Source organism: Xylocopa sonorina, chromosome 9 (assembly GCF_050948175.1).
Source record: "Xylocopa sonorina isolate GNS202 chromosome 9, iyXylSono1_principal, whole genome shotgun sequence".
Lineage (NCBI taxonomy): Eukaryota > Metazoa > Arthropoda > Insecta > Hymenoptera > Apidae > Xylocopa > Xylocopa sonorina.
This window is the reverse complement of record NC_135201.1, coordinates 2,680,691-2,703,611: the sequence shown is the minus strand read 5'-3', so window position 1 is coordinate 2,703,611 and position 22,921 is coordinate 2,680,691. Positions and strand designations below refer to the sequence as shown.

Below are 22,921 nucleotides of genomic sequence, written 5' to 3'. Positions count from 1 at the left end.
TTTATTACTATTGAACTCATTTTTATGAACCGTCTTCGGATTTTATTTAATAGTCCACAGATAGAAATGATGCGCAGATAATGTTATATATTTTCAATTGTTTAATTTATTTTATGTGTTAATAGAAAACATATCGCAGAAGAAATAGCATGTATAAAAATGTATAAATTGTAAACGCAACTCGTTCCTTTTTTTTTTACTAAAGTTTTATTAAAATTATATTCTTATCTGTATACGATGCAATATCACAAATTTGTGTGTTTCGGAAATGTAATATTAATTTCCGTTACATGGTTTTTAATCACTTTTATCTCTTTTTCATTTTATGATACTACTAAATTCACATTCTGTACATAGTTTGATCTATTTAATAATTTATTGTATCCAATACTTTCTGAAGAATAGTACTGTCGATTAAATTGGACTATTATTTTCAATTCAGTTAAAATATTTTTCTCTACTCTGTACGCGATATTTTTTTTTAAAGTATATTATATATATATAATATAGTATTTAGTGATGTTGCATGGTCTAATAAGATACATAACAAGATCCAACTTTTTACTTGGAACACAAAATCGAAACTTGTCACCCTCAAAATGTGAATAAACGTTGTAAAAGGCACCTCGTTCTCACTCTTCCAGATTTTACAACAAACTTTCCATTCGCGCGAAGAAGGAAAATATATCGCAAGCGTTTTCTCATGCATAATTTCGACGCGTAGACTTTTAACTCTAACGTCACCTTTATTACACATTACTGTTACACGGCAAAGGTGAAATTAGAGTCAGAAGTGGTGTATAATTCTGTTGTATCTCCCGCGGTGTGCCAACAAGGAAGAACACATTGCGATCGACTTTTAGATTTCAGGTGCCGAATAAAGGTTCTATTAAACGATGTTTCGATCAGCGTTTCCTCTGGAGTCTAGGGTGAAATCAAATAATTACACGCTCAAAATAGAGACACAATTATATCTGATTTAATTGACACTTAATGTTATCCAAGGGGCACGTTTTTTGAATAAGAACCTGTTTGTCGGATCTTGGATAAAAATGAAAAAAAAAGAGAAAAAGTGAATACAGTTTCGAATTAAGGAACGAACATTCGATTAACGTGAAATTATTATGATATTGAAAATCTCTTAGCGTAAGATTCCTATTTTTCTACTGAATATTTAAAGGTTTAGCAAGGTAAGCAATTATTTGATTCCTCCTAGAAAACGACAAGGATACGCTCATCTACGACGTATTCTGTCATTATAATTACCGGCTACTGCCCTGAATGTGAAATATTCAACGTTAATGGAAAAAAAAATAAAAGAAAAACCTGGCGCATTAACGCAACGCATCAGATCTGCGTCTATATAGTTGGCAATTGGTCGCACAAAGGACACCTGTGTCCGAGATAAATGAGCCAGAATTAGACGGTGTAACAACTGTAAGAATCTTTTGGAATCAATCGGTGTACCCGTGTCACGCAATCATACAAGAGAAATGAACGAAATAAAAGTTGTCAGTTTGAGATAGGAATGAGTTTTTATATTTGAAACTACTTATAAATATAAATACTCGAGTGTAAGACATTTTAATACGAGGAGAAACGACTCAACAATTCAATTCCCAAATCGTTACTTTACGCGATCATTATCCGAACGGATCACGTTCAATATTATTATATAAATTCAATTATTTGTGAATTATTTTCCTATTTATTTTCTTTTTTTTTTCTTTTGTATAATTTTACATTTGTCCATAAAAATTACTCCTTGAATGTATTACTTTCTTTAATCTGAATTGCCAATTTAGAAAGCGTCCCTGATTTTCTTTCTCTGAATCAAGGTAATTGCAAGATGTTAGCGAATGTTTACGTTTGCAGCTTATTCTTTTCTAAGACACTTATGGTTTTGTTTTTAAGACACTGTGAGAGGAGACTCGAAAAGATCTATGCGAAAAAAGATTAAAATGGAACAAAATAATGTTCGTACAAGTGAATGAATAGCGAACACCACATCTAAAAGTATAGTAATAATAATTTAAGTACCCGCTACTCTATTCTGTATAATATTTGTAAGATGTAAAAAAAATTCGTTGAAAAAAAGACTTTAATGGCATAAAGTTTTATTGGTGTGAAGGGAATCAGGGATGTGAAAACGAAACGACGATTATCCGAACTAAGTAATGTCGGAAATTATATTTATCTGAATAATTGACGTCTTGATTACTCAACATGAAACTGTGAACAGGGTGTCTTCTAAAGTACGTTCGAGGAACGATCAACATTTTCGTACTGTTCCGGTGTTAATTATTACCTATGGTCTTAGTTACTATACGCAGTGATTGTTTTATTATTAGCAAACGTAATGGAACAGATTCAGCCGATAAATGCACTTTCATTACATAGATATTTACATAAAGGTAACATAAGTATTTATGTGAGAAAAAACTCGATGTAGCGAATAAAACAAGGATACAAGTATTTTTAGTAGTTTGTATGTTTTCGTACATACTTTGATAGATTCTCTCGATAAAATTTATGTATAAGTTGCATCTATTTTAAATAGTAACATTTAATTTTCTCATTCGCACGCGGATTGACATGAAATTGAATCCGTTCGTCATACGACAATATTTTATTTGTAATCATAGTTTTATGTTGAAGATTATCCGCTATTTTGTTACATTTATACTATTTTTGTACTTATCCACTTTCTTATTGCAGATACAACGTTTAACTTCGTAAAACGGCGATAGAAAAAAATTATCTGTTTAGGAAATACGGTAGAAAAAGAAAATACTTTCTGCATGTAAGACATGTTTAAATACTGTACATAGGTATCGAGGGGTTATTATACTTCGACGATGAAATTTGTATCTTGTTTGGATAATCGACGTTTTTTTTTTTCTTTGATCATACGAAAATGTTTCAATTTTCGATTAATTTTATCGTTTACTTAGATAAGTTAGATTAAATAATTCCTTTTCTGATTGATAATTAAAATTTGGACGAAATAATTATTGTCTAATGTCCAGGAAATAGTTGAAAGTCAATTTTTCAGCTGAATTGTATCTTTTCTATGGCAAGTAAGTCTGATTTTTTCCAGCAGTTATATTGTAAAAAAAAATTATGCTTTTTCAATAGGTAATAATTTATTATATCAAATCTCACCGCAATCCTTTTGTCATATGTTCCGTTTCGAATATCGTTCCATTGACCTGTATATATAAAGTAATATTTTATTATCTATTATAAATTATCGATTTGAAATAAAATCTGAAACAGTAATTGATTTTATTATTGCTCACGCGGCTTCAATAGCGATCAATTATTTGTTTAAACGATTGTATCGATATTCTGAAATAATATTTTATAAATAACGAGAACAATTTAGTCTTTATTACCACTGTAGCAATACCACGATTATCGACAACACTGTTACGTTTATGTACGTAAAAAAGAGTTAATTTTAGTAATTATTATTTCAAATATTACACTCAGACTTTCTGAATACTTACCAAATTTCTTTCTTATTTTCTAACGATTCGTAACAAAATGTTGTGACTATAAAAGATGTACAAAAGGAGAAAAAGTAGAAATCATGTAAAGTTTCGTTCAGATTTGTAGAAACTGTAGCTCTTCGTTGATTAAAAAAGACACCCTAGCTACCTCGTATTATATCATCGTTACGCGTTGTTTATTTCGATTTCTTGGTCCCTCTTGTGGCACATATCTATCTATATGTATATTGTGTACATATAAGTAGATCACCCACATGTTACCGTTGAAAGGGGCGCAAAAAAGGCCACTCAAACGGCCCGATGACGATGCGTAAGCATGCAGACGGCCGACGTGGATGGCGAAATATTCGATTTTTTTACAATAGAAGACTTTGTGACCTGGGTGTTACACGATCGCCACGGAATTGTGCGTGTCACGGTCATCACGCCATCGTAACCTCGCTATATTGTAGTTGGACAACAATTTGCTGGCTTGCGTAGTGATTGTCCTTTTTTCCATCTTCCTGCGAAACAAAACTCGGTGGATGGAGACGCGCGATATAATCTCTTCTGTCCTAACATTCCCAATTGTTAATTGTCTTGCGTGTGTATTTTCTGTAAATTATTATAATTTAATTGAGAGTAGAAAAGACCTTATACCTGCTATTTGTACTTTTTTATAAATTCGTTTCTCTCTTACGTGTACAATTGATTCGAATCAAAAGATATTTAGGCGACAGCAAAAGTTTAACTTGTGTAATAGATCGTTCGAAGGAACCATCTGAAAAACATTACTTATAGAATTATATTGATAATAAAATGAATAAAATACAAATGAGATAGTTTTCGAGTTAAATGTATCAAGGATGTTTTCTTTATCGAGCAGTCTTCGATTCTTGACCGATACGAAGAGGAATCGTCCGAAGACATTCCGTAGTGAATGAATAGCGACACGAATCTTCGTCCCCCTCTCCTACCGTGAACGGTACGGAAATTCGCGAGATCAACAAAGCGTCTACTGTCCACAGAATGCTAGTAAAAAAGCGATCTTCATGCTGACATCAGGTCGGGAACACATGCCGCGGAAGAAGTCACCAGCGTCCACGATCAACGTGCTCTCGAAATTCCTGTAGGCGGATTTTCCTTTCTGAAAGAGACACATTACACACAGTAGCGATGGTACTAACGTTCTCCTGAACAATACCAATTAATAATTAATACTTATTCGGACTTTAGGCGCAGATTATATGCATCTAAAGGGGATAACAATTTACCAAATGCGATTAGCCCACTGCTCCGTCCAACTTTTCAGTTAAATACCGGTAAAGTGGATTTTTTTTAGTGGCAATCATAGACCAGAGACAAGATAGATTAATCGGTCAATGTATTTTTTATGTTATACAACTCAAGTGCTCTACAGGCCACTGACCATTTGATTGTTGAAACGTTACCATTACTTTGTGGACTTTTATGTAAGATGTTATTGAATATATCAAAATTTATTAAAATATGCTTCATGTGATTAATATACTAATTATTCCTTCTTTTTTTTAGAGGAGTTACCGAAGGAATGGTGAAAGGACTTAGGGAAACCAATGTTCAAGGAATCAATTTGTATTAGATTAATTGTACGTGTGAAAATTAAAGAAAGAAGAGAAGAAGAGAATAGTGAGTTATATTATTTATTTCGTATTATTCTATATTATTTTTTAGCAAACTGTTATATTTTCTAGTGTGATATACTTCAGTATATATAATTATAATAGTGTTATAGATGCGAGAAATATTGTATTTTAAGTATATTTATTCTAAGTATATCACATATGTCATAAAAATATATAGTTTAATTGTAATTTATTGTAAATTCTATTAATTTTATTGAACAAATGAATTTTCTAAATGTAATTCAATGAATTTGAATTATTTATCTTCAATTCTGGCCTTTACCCATCATACCTCCTGATACAAAGTTCAAAAAAACGGGATTAAGGTTCGAAGACAAAGTTCGAAAAATCAGAATTATTCGATGACGGTCCCTATTTCTGAAATTTGAATTTCCCGCGCGTTTTCAGATACCTCCTATGACGTTATGTTCTCCTGACACAAAGTACGATTTTCGGAATTTCTCAATCAAAACTCTAATTTTTCGACTATGTATCAGGAGAACATGACGTCATAGGATATATTCGAAAAAACCGCGGGAAATTTAAATTTCAAAAATCGTTGTCTTGATCGAAAAACCCCAATTCTCAGACTTTGTATCGGGAGAACATGATGTGAGGAGCTATTCAAAAAAGCGCGGGAAATTCAAATTTCAGAAATCGGAGTCTCGATCGAAAAATCCTGATTCATTTTTTCTATATCAGGAGAACATTACGTTATAGGAGGTATAAAGAAAACGCGGTAAATTCAAATATTATAAATGATCATTTACGAGATCTTAGTTACTTAATTGTCTCTAGAGCCTTCTTTTACAAGTTTTTTTCTCATTTTAAGGATTAGGAGTGATTCTTCTAGGATTGCTTCCTCTGACAGGTTATTAATTAATTAGGCAATTAATTAGCAACAATTAAGTTTTTATTGAATCCTTCTAATACTTTACATACACTACAGAGTATTTTTACAAGCTAATTGTTACAAATTATTGTTATAAATTAATTTACAATAAATCTTACAACTAAAACTTATACTAATTGTAATATAAATATATCAATTAAATTATATCTTGAAATTCTTCATTATTCGAGTTGAAGAATTGATAGTCATTGCCGCTGGAGTTCTTACCCCTTCTTATCCTAATTCCCCATCGAATTGTTAATTTTATATTTCAGCTTTTCAACCAACTTCGTATTAATTCTTAAATTGTTCGGTTGGTTCGCAAATTTTCTGTACGTCCACGTGAATATTATAGCAGAAAATGATCGAAGTAAATCGATAGAAAATACTATAAACGGATAATTGAACAAGATCCGTGCACACTTTTTGTTCTCGTCACCTTTGCTGGTTCTACAATATTAAGTTCTAATTCCTCCATAAAAAAGAAGTTGTAGTTTTTTTCCTGTACGATCGGTATTTCGAAGCACGTGAGAACGAAGCCCCTCGAGATGATAGGTCCACATCGCGGCGATAAAATCCTGGCATCTCGTCAGGGTTAAACCTCGAGGAAGTTTCGGATCAGTGGCATCGCTGATGAGATCAGATCGTTCCACATCTCTATGCGCGCGCAGAACAGAAACAGAGTGAAACGGGGGAAAAGGAAACGGGCGTTGAAGATGGAGAGGGACAATTCGAGAAATGAGATGCGTATAGAAAGCTGCAGAGGAGAAAACCATGCTACCGGCAAACGAAACGTTTTAATGCACGCTGAGCGCTCGACGGGAGCGCACCCGGCGAAACGGAGGGACGATCTTCGCACGCTTTTCTATACATGCCACAGAGACTGGTGAAACGGGCAATTTTCAACAACGATCGTCAAAAAGAGAAGCGGCTGTGATTTTTCGTACGCGAATTGACGAGTTTACGAAGAAAGATGATCCGTGTCATCGATCTACGTGCCATTCCCTTCCTACTTCTGGTTATTCGGTTGCACCACGAACGAGGTATAATTTACATATTAACAAATTCTATTTGGCTTGCTCAAATTACAGCGAAGAAGTATTCAAAGTGTAAAGGATAACGTAGCCTCTTTTGTGAATTCTTTCCTTTTCATACAACTAGTTCCTGAGATATCGTCGTAGTCGGCGTGGGTAAACGTATATTCGAGAAAAATGGACCTAATACCCCGCGCAACTTTGTCAATATCTCGAATTTGTGTAAATTTTTCTATTGGAATACCCTGCGACATTCAGATTGACTAAGGGTACAGACAAAAAAATTGGAGATCCAGCCTTCTCGAACTATCGAAGCAGACCAAACGTCGTATTATAATTGCTTGCCGTGGAAAACGATAAACCAGTTTGTTGTTCAAATATTAGGCTTCTCGTCGCAAACAGGTGGCGAAGAGTACACGCGTTAGAGGAATTGCTTTCTTAGAATAGTTGATTGAAGTTGATACGGGTAAAACAACAAGGAACTGCTAGACTTTTAAAATGGACAATTTAAAAATTGTCATTCGAAGGAGCGTCTATTTAGTATATCGTGATTGATATTTGATGCTCAATGGAGAGTTAATTTTAGTAAATTGAAGAATTTAATTAGTGTAAATGTCTAGTTTCAATAGACTTCGTTTCGTTAGTATAGACATGATTCTAAAGGAATTTGTTTTTTCGATTTCGATCTGAAATCTGATTGATATCTTAAACAATGCGAATCAATATCTCTGATTATTAAAAAGTAGTGCGTAGTTTTCTAATGCAACAGCGGAAGACACACGCGTGCCCGTTTTATTCTTATCACTAAACAAATTACGGTTTTCCCTATAACTACTCAACGAGCACATCTCTACTGATTTATAGACACTTGCGCTTTAAATATTGTAACAGAACCGACTGTTGCAAGAACATAGTAATTATATGCTTTCGCTTTCTCAAAGGTTAGCATTATTTAACTCTAGGTTCACCAAGGTGTCATTTTGACCCTTCTGAGAAAACTTTTCGTCAATTTTCTTCAAAAATATTATTGCTGTAAGTAAAAATTAATTAAAATATTAATGAAAATTAACGAAAAGTTTTTCTTGGTAAACCTAGCGTTAAAGTAAGAAATTTATATATGTATAACTTCAGAATGTTGAGAATATTATTCGCTTGAAAATAAAGAAATCGATTAATCGATATTGTTTGCAGATTAACGGCCAATGAATTGAATGCGGAACACGATAAAATAATATGAGGACACTGACAAAACTGCATTTGTACAAATGCAAAAAAATTTTAATAATAATCGTGCATATAAGAAATTCCAATGCCTTGAGAAAATAAAACAATGTGATATAATTAGTTAACAGATATTATGAGATCGCAGTTATCCATTTGTTTAATGTATTTATATTGAAAGGTATTAACTCGCGTGATTCATATGATTGGAATCGTTTAACCCTTTCAGGGTTGATATTGCACATATACGTGCCACTACGTATTAACTTCTTAAAATCAAATGTATTTATATTGGGGAAAGGATTGGTTTCAAATTAGAGCTAACACTGAACGTGATCTGTGTTTCGTTTCTTAACATAAAATGCATCCAGGAACAGACAAGATTCTAAAATGTCTCTGCTTTTAAAATATATAAAATTGTATGGAAAGCTTAGGAGAATATCGTATAAAAATTGTTACGCATCGTGGAAAACGTGTCGCAAACGAAAGTGAAATAACCACAATTATTAAGAATCATCTATCTGCGTCCGTTCTTCTTATCGCTGCATTTGTCTCAGTGACAAGAAGGATTTCGCGGGTGTCTTAAACTTCGCGTAGAGAGTTTCTGAAAATGTAAACAAGAGATAATTTCGCGCGACAGGTGCACCGTTAGAAGCGGTGCAATGGTTTTTACGTCCTTGCCCTATTTATTTTCAAAGACAATCACAAGGAATCGACCCATCAGCGAGCATTAAATTGGGGTCAATATCAAGCGGATAAATTTATTGAAAATGAACGCAATCTATCCTAACTTGCAACCGCTAATGTTAAACATACCTCTGGCTGGGCTACAGAGATAACGAGCCACAAGTTTTCTTTCACAAACAATACAATAGAAAAAAGAAAATAGAACAAGAATGAGATACGAATAAAACCAAAGTCCAACTTCAAAACACCAGGCTGAAATAAATAACATCAATAACGTCAATACTAAGTTTCAGAATTAAGATCAATGATACCGATGATGGAATTTTGATACTTACAAACAGATTTGGGGACGAGGAATTAGAAGAGTTCTTTTATTGAGAAATGGAAGATCGAAGGATGTGTATTTTATTCGACAGGATTGCTGTTCAGCGAGGCTAAAATGGAGGAACGGTTCGAGAAGTGCTGCGGGTTGGGTGTCTCGTGGGCTTCAGAGGGCCTCGGCTGTGAGAAGTTCACTGGGCCGGTGTCTGGGGTGCCGACGGTGGAGCAGGGCCTCTGTTTAGAGGCAGTGGACATTTGCTGCGTGAAAGCGTACCACGAGCAACAATGTAAGAAAGGGAAGTCGGATGCGCGTGCTGGGTTGGCCTGCGTAACCAGCACTAAAAGTAGACGCATTGGACGGGGTGATTACCATCGTGACTGCTGCGAGGCCTGTAAATTGGGTAATCTGCATTTTAACCATTTTTTTATTATCTACAGCCATACTAATAATACTTAATCATGACAATTAAATACCAATTGAAACTGCAACACCTCCTATTTCTACTTGATCTTATCAATAATATTTAATATTATTACTTTTTCTTTCTTTACACTTGTACAACAAATTCTCATATATATCCTCAAGTTTAATTAATGTCAGTCACCCGCTTATTTAAAAAATATTTAACACGAATTTCCTTGTGATTTCAGGTATGAAATGTACGATAAACTGACTCATGACTGATCGATTTTAATCTTAAATCTTAATGCAGGTATCTTAACCGGATCTATGGGACAGGGATGCGCTTTTAAGAAATTCACGTTTGGAGATCCATGGGATCCAGCATTTTTGGAATGCTGCCACGAAGCCTCACCGACTACTACTTCGTCGCTTACCCCTACGTCGACCACTTTTACAACAGATGACACATCATCGAGTGAAACGAGTGACACCGATTCAACTTCCTCCTCATCGACGTTTTCGACTTCGTCGCAGACATCCTCAACTTCGTCGTTATCGACTCAGACATCAGACTCGACGTCTTCGGCTTCGTCGCAGACATCCTCAACTTCGTCGTTATCGACTCAGACGTCAGATTCGACGTATTCTCCATCCATACCCACACCCCGTGTGTAACGAACGCTGAAAATATTTCATTGATCATTAGAACACAATGATACATACTAGAATAGCATATAAACATTAATTTTCAGCGCTGGATGATATTTGCCAGATCATGAAGGGGTTACTGTGCTCTGACATTTGTGTTCCTACGCCAGGATCTTATTATTGTAAATGTCGCAAAGGTTTCACCTTATTGGAAGACGGGAAAACCTGTAGACAAGATCTGCCGACCGACAGGTGTAGAGAAATATTTTTAAAATATTTCCAAATTCAATATTAAGTTTACTGATTACTGTGTATATTGTAGGTGCAAATCGAGCAATCCATGCGAGCAACGTTGCACGGATAATGGAGTGGCAGTTACGTGCAGTTGCGATCCCGGTTATGTATTAGCAAACGATAAACATTCTTGTATTCCAGAATCACCAGGAAGCAAAGGTACCACTGTTCCAATTGAAAGCGATGAGTATTCACCTCTTTGCCCTGTTGGTTATCGTTACAATACTGGTACTCAGGTTTGCGACGGTGAGTATAAAGGAAACATTGAATTTCTCTTAAACGTCGACCAACAGTTCTCTGACGATTAACAATCAAATATTTGATCGCCTGTTAATTTCTGAAATGTACAATCATTCGGTAATGAATTTGAATAATCATTCACGCCATTCAAATCGCTTGCGTCTTTTTTTCTCCTCGTTTTTAATATGTTTCGGCATTATTTGAATTTTGTTTGTCTTCCAAGTCTCAAGTTCGTTCACAAGCATAATTTATACGTGCTTAACATGAGCTTTTGTGATCTTGCGCTGTGATTTATTGCTTGTGCCCATGGTTACCTTTGTTGGCATTACGTGTCCACTGCTTAGACGTGAACGAGTGTATAGAAAAAAGAATATGCCCTGGTCGTTGCGAGAACACTATAGGATCTTACGTGTGTGCATCAAAGGATACCTACAACACCGTTTCGTACGAGAATTGTCCTCCTGGATACCAATGGGAACCTGCTGCAGGCCTTTGCATAGGTATAAATAATCCATTTTAAATGAATATGTTCCATTTCAAAGTTGTTCAATTTTTTAGTCCATCCTGGATAATTTTCTGTGCAATTTCTATTTTTAATATTGTTTCTTCACATAAATCTTTTAGACTAGAGAAATTCTTAATGCACACTCGCGCAATTGTAAGTTTCAACCAACTTCTCCTTCACAGCTGAAAAGCAAATATTGGTATTTCAAAAGTGTTGATCTCCAGGATTTTGTCTCTTGCGATTATGTAGATTTTATATTTACACGGAATTGTAAATTTTCATAACTTGTCGAATCGTGCATTTCTGATACAGTCATGACGGCTGAATGCAAATAAAGTAGCAATGACTTTTTCGATAGATAGGAGAATGTGTAAAAAGCGTTAAGATGACGATAATTCTCTTTCAAATATGCGTCGTTTCCTTTGCAATTATCTTCGGTATCGTACCTAGCAATTGCTAACAGTGTTTACGAGACAAAGTGGAGTCTTCAGTTTTGAACGGAATATACAGTTCTTTGTAAAAAATGATATATCTATAAATTATATATATAACTTTTACTAATAAATTAGAATTAACATATAATGAAATTCTTCTATTTTATAAACGCACGGCTATTAAATTCCAGACATCGACGAGTGTCTTAAATTACCAGAACCATGCCCTGCGAATAGAAAGTTCTGCGTCAACACGCAGGGTAGTTTCAGTTGCCTGAAAATGGTAGGCAATAATTCCTGCCCTGCTGGATTTAAATACGATAAATTATTGCAAAAATGCGAAGGTACAGTAGAAAGTTAAACCGTATAAGTTTAAGTACACTTAAGTGTAAATGTGAAATGAATTAATTTCTGGCTTTAGATGTGAATGAATGCGCTGAACACATTCATAGTTGCCTGGAAGACACGGAGGAATGTCGCAATATTGAAGGTGGCTATGAATGTGATACAAAATGTGATAAAGGATTTGCCTACAATGCCAATTTGGGTACCTGTAACGGTAAGTATCCTTGATTATTCCACGCTTTATTAGTGTGATTAACATATTAAATAATGATGGAACAGCAAGGTTTCCTGCTTGTGATATTCTCAACTTTTTCTATTAGGTATGTGCATGCAAATACAAACATATCTGTAATTGACAGCCAGCTTCCTCATCTTAACTAATTAATCGAATGTCTGGAAATTTAATTTAGTTTGAACACTCGTCCGTGCGTTACTATCAATTCAGATTATATTATGTCTGCATGTGAGTAAGAATCTTCTCGGTTTTATTTGTACAAAATAATAGAAGATAATAAAAATGACTAATATACGTTTAAAGTTATCCATATTTACCAATACCATATCATTTTTTCTGGTACCTTCAATTTTCGATCTTGTATTTCATTTAATCTGATTAACATATTAATTTGCTAGAAGTCTCCCGTATAAATTCTATAAATTGTATTAATTGATATCTTATATCTGCAGATGTGGACGAATGCGTTGGGCCCAATAATCCTTGCCTGGATTCAAATAGGACTTGCGTAAATACAATAGGTAGTTACAAGTGCGTGTCTGTAAATATTTCTACAACTCAATTAGCGATCGACAGAAAGTCATTGATCTGTCCCGCGGGATATAAGTCGACGAATGACTCTAAACTAGGATGCATTGATGTGGACGAATGCAGAGAACGATTGCATTCTTGTGAACCGAACGAGCGTTGCATCAACGAAATTGGCAGTTACAGGTATGTCTTTTTAATCCTACACGAACCTCTCAATCAAAGGTTTTTTTTAACAAACTATTGATGAATTTTATTTAATCAGATGCGAAGAAATTTTAACCACCAAGGAAAATGCCAATTTCAATAAAAAACATGAAAACAGTTACACTTATTCGTATAATAGTGGATACATGTCACAAGCTCCAATCTCTTCAAAGACCACTGGTTATCCAAAGACCACAGTTAATCAAACGGTGGTTTGCGACGTGGGATTTGTTTTTGATCGACGAAGTTTACGTTGCATTGGTGCGGGAATACTAAAATTTTGTGCACGTTTCAAAGCTTTTTAAGAAATGATTTAAATTTCGTTAAAATTTCTTCTTTCCACAGATATCGACGAATGTAGCAATGGTTTATCGAATTGTGGAATGGGTGAACGATGCCTGAACTTCGACGGTGGATACAGATGTTCACCAACGTGTCCACCCGGCTTTAAGCCAACTAATAACAATTACTACCTGAATAGAATCGAGGAATCTTGTCAAGATGTAAACGAATGTGCGCTTGGATTACACTCTTGCAATATCTCGACACATTACTGTATCAACACGAACGGTTCTTATTCCTGTGAAATGTTTAGGACAAATTCCGCAACAACTAATAGATCGCTAACTTATAAAAGGAGCAATAAATTGCAGGTATTAATGATTAATCATGAGTACACGTACAATAAAGATATTTCATATAGGTTTTCAATAGTTTAAGACTTTTAGGAGGTATAACTTTTATTCAGAGTGCTGAAAGATGTTTAATCAACGGTCAAATATTAATCCTTTTAATGGGAAAATTGTTTTAAATGCGAGTTATCGTTGAGAGATGCATAGGACGAGGAAATGTAAATTAGATTAAAATATATTGCGACCGTAACACAATCAGAAGATTACCAAGTGTTCCAACAAGGGAATTGACAGAAATATAGTTAGTGGGAGCAATATAGAGCAGCCTAACGAGGTTTATCGTTCTATGTTGCCATAATTAGGGTTCTTCCATGTTTGACGGAGTTTACGACCGTGTTATATTGTTTCCACATGCTGTAAAGCGTAATAACTACTTTGACATTTAAAGGCTCATCATTGCTTCTCCAAATAGATTCAAAAAGCTATAACTATAAAAATGTTATGTCACAATTAAACAAATCTATCCATCTTCTATTTAATAGATCTAATTTCTTTGTAAATTCTGTTGAACTCTATATTTGTTAGTCTTAACATTTTCTATTTCTCCCAATGGCTGTTATAATCTCCTAAAAGTTTTCAACCGTTATTTATCTGTGGGATTGACGTTTTATCTTGACACAATTTTGCAGAATATCAATGATTACCTGTTTTCCGAGCCATGTGCAAACGGATACACAAAAAACATGAGGAATGGAGAATGCGTGGACGTTGATGAATGCGCAGTCAATGCGCCTTGCCGAGATTACGAACAGTGTCGTAATTTACCAGGCAGTTTCGAGTGTTTACCACTCTGTACCTCTGGCTGGTATTTTAATACGGCGACGAAAGGCTGTCAAGACGTCGACGAGTGTCTTTTGGGCAGGCACGATTGCCCGCAAGGCACTCACCAGTGCGTCAACACAAACGGCTCTTTTACCTGCAGGCTGATACCGCCATGCAGCACCGGCTACAAGCGCTCTTTCGATGGCAATTGTGTCGATATCGACGAGTGCTTAGAGAATCTACACACTTGTCGACTAGAGTTGCACCAATATTGTGTGAATAAAAACGGCACCTTCGAATGCCTGACCAGATTACCTTCTTGCCAAGCGGGCTACGAGTTCTCTTTAGCTACTAAACGATGCGAGGACATCGACGAATGCGCTACTGGTCAATACAAATGCGATTCTAGACTTTCTGAAAAGTGTATCAATCTACGTGGCAGTTACAGGTACTGCGTGTTAATTTTATCTACTTAATATTGTAGGAAATACCTACCAAGCAGGAGAAACAATTCACCCATGCATTCCTCATGTCCATGCTACCCTCATCATTCTCAGTCACACGATCCTATTGCAAACGCTCTTATTTCGCATTTAATCCTCTTGAACTCAATCGCATGCGGTTATTCTATTTATTTCCTTCTAAACATCCTATCATCCAAAGTTTTCACGCATACCCAGTCAGACACCAAAAAACCATTCACACTCTACAATATTAACTCTCATCGTTCAAACGTTTGCTATCTTTTTACAGATATAATATATTTTTAACTATCTCACAGATGTAAAATATTCTTATGCCAAGAAACGATGGACAATATATTTTTCGTTTTATTTTCTCATATTAGGTGCGAAAGGCCTACATCGTTTGCACAACACCGTCGTGCGAGACCTGCCTGTCCTACAGGCTTTAAATATCATCAGGTACTAAGGAAATGTGCAGGTATATATTTAAATGTGGTATTTTTTTAATTAAATTTGGCCATAATGATATCTGGAAGTGCACATGGATAAATTTTGTACACAATGACTTGTATGTTACCCTCAACATTGTGAACCTCTTCTTTAGATTCAATCAAGCGTACGATATAACAAGTTTCTAGTTTCTTTAAACCTTAGAGTTAATTTGGAGTAGTGTAAAATAAATAGAGTAACTCAGTAACTTATAATTCACACGAATTAATTCGCAACAATTTATAATTCTTTTTCAGGGTGGAAATTAAAATGTTTTTAGTGAAACGTTTAAAGCTTAATGTAGTGAAAAATAATTTACGACGGCACGTGTGCTTGCTTATTGCATGCGAAACATACTGTACCATTTGTATGAAGTTTGAACTGTCTTGTTAAGATGCATATGTTATGTTGTTATTTTTTTTCGAATACTGAACCGTCACTTGTGACATGCTTCGTTGTCTGCGTATTTTATGTGCGCAAAAAATTGTACAATCTTCAAACAGATTAATCGTTACAATATTTCACAGATGTCGATGAGTGTGCGGAAGGTTTGCATTCTTGCGGAAGTGAGATTTGCTACAACCAACCAGGCGGTTATAGCTGCGCGAAAGCACCGAAACCGATCACCAGAAAACCAGTTACGACAGCTGCATCAGCACCACCAAACCAAAAATGCAATCCCGGTACAAGACTTATTAAAAATCGTTGCGTTGACATCAACGAGTGTCGTGAAATAGAGGACGCGTGTAGCAGTAACGAGGAGTGCGTTAATACCATGGGAAGTTACAATTGCATTTGCAAGACTGGTTTCAGACGTGAAAATTTAACACAAGCTTGCGTGGACATTAATGAGTGCCAAATGCAGGTAATCATTTGTAACCATCGTAATAAGAGGTACAATTATTATGGATTTACGGTCAAACTCACGTCTGAGTGTAATGTAACATTGTTCTGCTACAGGAAGATAATTGCTCGGTAGGGCAGAGATGCGACAACACTATTGGTAGTTACACCTGCACTCGTTATCTATCATGTGGTACAGGGTACACTCTAAACGCCGCCACTGAGATCTGCGAGGACGACGACGAATGTCTGCTGGGTACACATGATTGCGTAGGCGATTATCATTGCAGGAACACGCTCGGTTCTTATCGATGCGATCGGAATCCACGTAAGCCTGTCTCGCAGGCTCAAGTTCAAACTACGACAACCCCAAAGCCAACTACAACCACTAAACGAACAACTATCAAGACTACAGCGCTTACAGTGACCAGGCCAACTTTAGCACCAGTTATTCCTACTTCGATAACCCTTCAGAGACCTTACAGTTGCCCGCAAGGGTTCGAACCCGGTTTTGGGGGAACATGCGTGGATATCGACGAATGTCAGCAAAATCCGAATCTTTGTCCTAGAACAACGCGATGTATCAACATCATTGGATCTTACAGGTATATTGCTATGCGCATTTAACAGCTTCATTGTGGTTAACAAACATTATTGTTGTGAACTTAATGTTGGTAATTAATTTATGTATATTAAAGATGTAATTGTGTAGACCTTTTAACCAACTCAAGAGGTGTTAGGTGTTCTCAAATAATCAATGTTTCAATTTCAGATGCATGTCCAGAGTGATCTGTGGCAATGGATTTACATTAGACCCGGTATCAGGCCAATACTGTGTGGACATCGACGAGTGCGCGGAAGGCACTCACAAATGCACTCGAGATCAGACTTGCGAGAACAGATTGGGTGGTTACGTTTGCAGTTGTCCACCCGGACACGTCGTTGGACCGAACAAGGACTGCGTCGATATCGACGAATGCAGCTTCTACGGTAATATTTGCGGGAAAACCGGTACTTGCGAGAATACTGTTGGATCCTACCGATGCGTCTGTAAAAGTGGCTTCGAAAATGTTGGCGGTATGTCTGGTGACGGTTGCCAGGTAAGTTGTACTAATTATTATTCAATTAGATTGCTTCTAAAGCTATATAAAAGTAATAAAATATTCTAACTTTCCTTAAACTTTATCATTCACTTTTTCTAAAGGAAAGATCCTGCGTAAAGACGTTCAACAATTAAATTATTTCCTACATTTCGTATTCAACATTTTAGGATATCAACGAGTGTGAACGTACACCTAATTTGTGCCAACACACGTGTCAGAATGTATGGGGTAGTTACGCGTGTATTTGTAACAATGGATTCAGGCTAAATCCCGATAATCGTTCCTGCACGGATATCGATGAATGCACAGAGTTCAAAAATAACAACTTGTGTATAGGAATTTGTGAGAACACACCAGGAAGTTATACTTGCAAATGTCCCACCGGTTACACCCTCAACGGCCGTGTATGCGAAGGTAATAGATGTCTCAAATTAGCACAAAAATTCATGCCACGTCTAACATCTTTAAGACTTAAGATTATGCAAAAATTGGTTTACTTCACTTGGTAGATTAAAGTGCTAAAATGTTACATATACCGTTGGCACTCTTAGCCGTTTATTAAAGCGTGTTTCATCTTCGTCATCATGCAATTACGTGCTACAATCTGCACTTGACCTAGTAGTCGAAAAACTGGGCCATTCGTTGAATCCCAAATTGCTCTTCCTGTCCTTCAAACTCGTACGATCGTAACTCGTCATAAAGACGTGATCACGGTTATGCCTTTTAAAATGATTAATCGTTCGCTGTTCCTTTTTCAGATATCGACGAATGCAAAATGGGACAAATCTGTACAGGAGCTGATGAAATTTGTCACAACACTAGAGGTAGTTTTCGTTGCAATAAAATAAATTGTCCGGCAGGATATCATCGGGACCGTGAACAAATCAAGTGAGCAATATATTTCTTATCGATCTACTTTCCAGTTAAAAAATACTCGTTCTTCAATTCTGATATCCAAACAATTAAAGTAACGTTTGTCGAATAAAAACTAAGCTAAATACGGATTGTTGAAAGCAAATTAACAAGACTTTAGGGATTTCTACCATTTCTAACTCTGCACAGTGCAATGGTTCGTTGTATAATCCTGTCAATTAATGAAATATTGTGATTGTAGTCGGTGTGTGAAATCGTCACGTTGTTACATCAACGATCTGGAGTGCATCAGACAGCCGTCTTCTTATTCGTTCAACTTCATCAGTCTTGTCAGCATGTATCCGATTGCGCCTAACAGACCGGAGGAACTGTTCAAAATGCAGCATCGGCATTACGTGCCAGGCTTGACATCGCAGTTCAACATGGCATTGGTAAACGTGCGAGCACCACTCGGTGTGCAACGCGTCACAGAATCATGTTTCGCTCTGAAAAGGCCGGAACCATCGCAAGCTGTTTTGGTGATGACGCAAAGCATACAGGGCCCTCAGGAAATCGAATTGAATTTAAATATGGAACTTTATCGCAACCGTATATTCGATGGAAGCATCGTAGCAAAACTTTTTATTTTCGTCTCTGAATATGAATTTTGAAAAGAAATACAGCGAATGATTTAAAAGAAAAGAAGATCAAAATTGACGTCCTATTTGGATAACTGAATTTCTTGTTTTGACAAGACGTCTGATACTGTAATTCCTCTATAAAGCTATTACTTTTCCCTGCTTTTATTTCAAAATGCATACTAAATAATTTCCCAATCTACATTCGAAATTTTTCATTCAAGTTTAGGGATATCCATCGCTTGACCGAACAAAAGTGATATTGCTTGATAATGTAATTTTGTTCAGTCAAACTATACGCACGCGAACACATACACTTGATGCTAAATCTTCTATATATTTGTGCTTTTTTTTTTGTATTTTCTACAGCGTGTATTTCGCGAAGAAGGTATTTGCTGTATATTTAAATTATTACAAATTTATTGTATTCTATATCTTTGGTTCCTTTCTTACATCAGCTGTAGATGTTTCATTTACCATGCTCGAAATATAATACTCTCCTACTTTAAATGTACAAAGGGATACATAAAAACACTTAGGAATAGTTGTAAAGAATTGAAATAAATGATAGCGAATGGACAATAATTTTACATTGTATTTTCGGCAGATAAGTCGATTTATATGTACATAGGGTATAATTGAGTTTGTACACGTTAGAAATTGAAATAAAATCACATTAATCGTTTTAAGCTAACTTCTTCTAAATCCCTATAATCAGTAAACATATATATATGTACCTTATAAAAATCGCAGCTTTGTGAGATGCTTCAATCACGAAATGTTCTTTTTCTGCTTTGTATATGTATACATAATTCTTTAATAGGTTCTATCATATTCGATATATCCAATAGTTGTCCGAGTTAAATGTGACAAGATTTGTGTACAAAAGTGATGGGATGTACCTACAATGCTGTCTACGTTGAATTTACAAGTTTCGTATACATACTACAAGAAAATGTTATTTGCTGCGTATTTAAATATTCCATTTCTTCTTTTACAAGTTTTTTAATCTAACGAATTTGAGATCCTTAGCATCGGTTTTTATCTAGATGCAGAAAACAGCCACAGTATAAGTTGCAATATAAAATGTTCGATAAAAAATAAAATATAGCTAACAAGATAGTATAATAATTCTACCCATAATGTATGGATACGGAAGTAATTAATGATTACTGTATATACAATAATATAATTGCTGTTGAATAAGTATAGGTAATTGGTACAAGAAACAGTAACATTGTTATTCACAATAAAAGTAATAATAATGAAAGAAGTAGTAATATGCAAACACAAGTCAGAATGACTCATAATAATACAAGAAAATAATTAATTGCTTATTTGCATCACTGAATAAAATAACTAAGAAAAGAAAGGAAGATATTATATTATTCAGGGCAGTTGTAATTGCATTACGTGGAAACAAAACTTATGTAGGTTCACGAAATATATCATGATAGAAATTAGAACAACTTTACAATATTGCGAAATATATAGTCGAAGAAAAATATACATATATAACCAGACTTAGATCAGAGATCAAGATTAAGGTTTCACTGAAAGCTTGAAGTTTGATTTACTCATGTTTACTATTGTAAATATTTCAAGGGAGTTTCTTCATTAAATTGAATTAAAATTTAAGTAGTTTTTCATGCCATATTATGTCATTATATGACAAAGAGAATGTGTAAATTTACAGTTGGAATGTCAAAAGCTGACACACGAATTATGAACATAAAAAGCTGGATTAACAAGTGAAGACACCTGTACCTATAGTCGTAGATAATTTTGTTCTACAAAAGTCGAATGTACGTAATCATAAAGTGTACTGTTGCTGTACCATTGATGGATATAGCGTTGCTTTCAAACACATTATGAACATGACATGTTACTTGATTAGCAAGATATTGTATTATACGATCAAGTAAAAAAGAGAAATGGTGGATGATAGTTTGAGTATGGAATTGAAGAAGCGAGTAAATCCATACACCAACTCTTGCCAAACCAATCTCTTTGTCACACAGGACTACAAAAATGTTCTTGAGCTGCAATTTAATATAACTGTTAATAACAATCTTAATAGGCGACAATATTAACAAGTACACTTGCAATAAAAGTTACAATAACAATACATCATTACTATTACTGCTACTAGTAATAATAAATAGCATTATCAATATAATGCAACAGCAAAAATATGATACTGTAGCATTAATGAATGACATCGTTGACATTTCCTTCGCTCTTATTCTATCGAAAAATGTTAAAAAGAAAACATATGACTAGGTTACTAAAGATCTTTAGATTTCGTAGTTAAGTGAACAATTTCATGCTTTGGGTGCTTCAAATCAACTTTCAATGGTATCAACGCTTATTTTAGAGAAAGAAATTCGAACCTTAAGACATACGATTTATCAATATCACACACGTGCAAGCTAATTTAAAAAACTTCAATAATTTTTAAATCTGAAATTTACATATGTGTATACGTTACAAAATGTCTGATTGAACACTAAGAATTGGGTTCAATTTAACGCGTTCAATACTGATTTAGTTACTTATAATTTCCATGTTTCATAATTATCAATAATAAAAGTTCTTCAAATTATTAAAGAACAAGAACATCGCCTAAAAAAGATCTAAAAGGTTTGGCACAATTTTTACATTTACTTGAAACTTTTGCGAGCTATTAACAGATATATTCGCTAGTAAGAAAAAACTGATCTAGATATTAATAGATTCATCCATAACTGCTATTATTCGTCAAGAAGCTATGGTAGAAGGCTTAAACACATTTGCTGCGAAAAGATCTTATTAAATGAAAAAACATTTGTCTAAGAAATTTTTCAAAAACAAAAGTACATATATTGCAATAATTAATGAAAGAAAATCCATCCGCAGTCAATGTATTAGCGACAATCATATCGATATAAAATCAAATTAATAGTAAATAAAGTTACAATTAAATTCAATAGCCAACAAATATCACTTGAGTTAATGTTTCAACATTTATTAACCTAATAGCAATATAATTAAGTAAATAAATAATTCTAACCAATATTATATATTTTGTATTTCTAATATCATATATCTGCATTTTGTATAAACACTAAAGGGAAATGTCTGGAATCATTTTAATACTAAAAAAAACGAGTCATCTTTTATTTTATGAAAAAGCAAGTGAATCTTTCTATGAAAGATCATAACTCGCAAAAAATTAATAAATAACATTTGAAGAAGTTAAATTTTGCACAATATTGAACAGTCAAACACGCATATTATTAAATAATTAACTAATTTTTTTGTAATTTAAACTCGAATGCAGTATTTAAAAATCAAGTTCAACATAAAAGGTATATTGATAAAAAAAAAGTTTTTATAGTAAACAATAACCCAAGGATAAATTAATTGAAACTTATACATGTCTTGATCATTCGCAAGGAAACAATGTGCGTTAGATCATTTGTAAGCCAATTTAATTGGTCCACTTAATGTTATGTCTTCATTGCTATTATAGCATCAAACTATAGATGCAATTAATGTACATCAGGGTTGTTCAACTGGTGCTGAATTGATGTTTTCCTTTTAAAAAATTGAGTTCTCTTACATCACGAATAGACTTATGGTCAATATAGGCACTTGGAATGTGTATGAATATTGGATATTTTACTGTTTTTACCTAATAACCTTTTGCCTTCAAAGTACACTTGTGTATCTTTTTTGTTATCTAACATTTTCTCATTACAAACTATTTTATTATTAAGAGAAAATATCAAGATAAAATTTTATTAATTGGATTCTTCTAATATTTCCCGAAAAATTTATCATTACTTTATATTTATATTGCTAAGATATATTACCAACAATAATTCAGAGCACGAAGTTAAACAATCCTGACATGATTTTTTCCAAATGTAACAATAGTTACA

At 34.5% G+C, this 22,921-nt stretch overlaps 1 protein-coding gene across 1 annotated transcript; it reads left to right on the top strand.

Annotated features, from left to right (window-relative positions):
* Positions 1-6,813: 6,813 nt before the first annotated feature.
* LOC143426737 (uncharacterized) lies at positions 6,814-19,301 on the top strand. The gene is made up of 19 exons (XM_076900358.1): positions 6,814-7,093; positions 9,409-9,714; positions 10,027-10,383; positions 10,469-10,616; positions 10,687-10,904; positions 11,243-11,398; positions 12,029-12,181; positions 12,259-12,396; positions 12,870-13,131; positions 13,211-13,413; positions 13,498-13,805; positions 14,474-15,054; positions 15,454-15,548; positions 16,087-16,424; positions 16,520-17,007; positions 17,175-17,502; positions 17,673-17,919; positions 18,264-18,393; positions 18,620-19,301. Exons 1-19 carry the CDS (start codon positions 7,024-7,026, stop codon positions 19,026-19,028), a joined length of 4,935 nt encoding a protein of 1,644 aa, XP_076756473.1. The 5' UTR covers positions 6,814-7,023; the 3' UTR covers positions 19,029-19,301.
* Positions 19,302-22,921: the final 3,620 nt, after the last annotated feature.

Coding starts and splice junctions, on each gene's coding strand:
- LOC143426737 (XM_076900358.1), top strand. CDS start 7,024: ATGATCCGTGTCATCGATCTACGTGCCATTCCCTTCCTACTTCTGGTT. Junction 13,806..14,473: donor AAAGGAGCAATAAATTGCAG/GTATTAATGATT, acceptor ACAATTTTGCAG/AATATCAATGATTACCTGTT. Junction 15,055..15,453: donor AATCTACGTGGCAGTTACAG/GTACTGCGTGTT, acceptor TTCTCATATTAG/GTGCGAAAGGCCTACATCGT.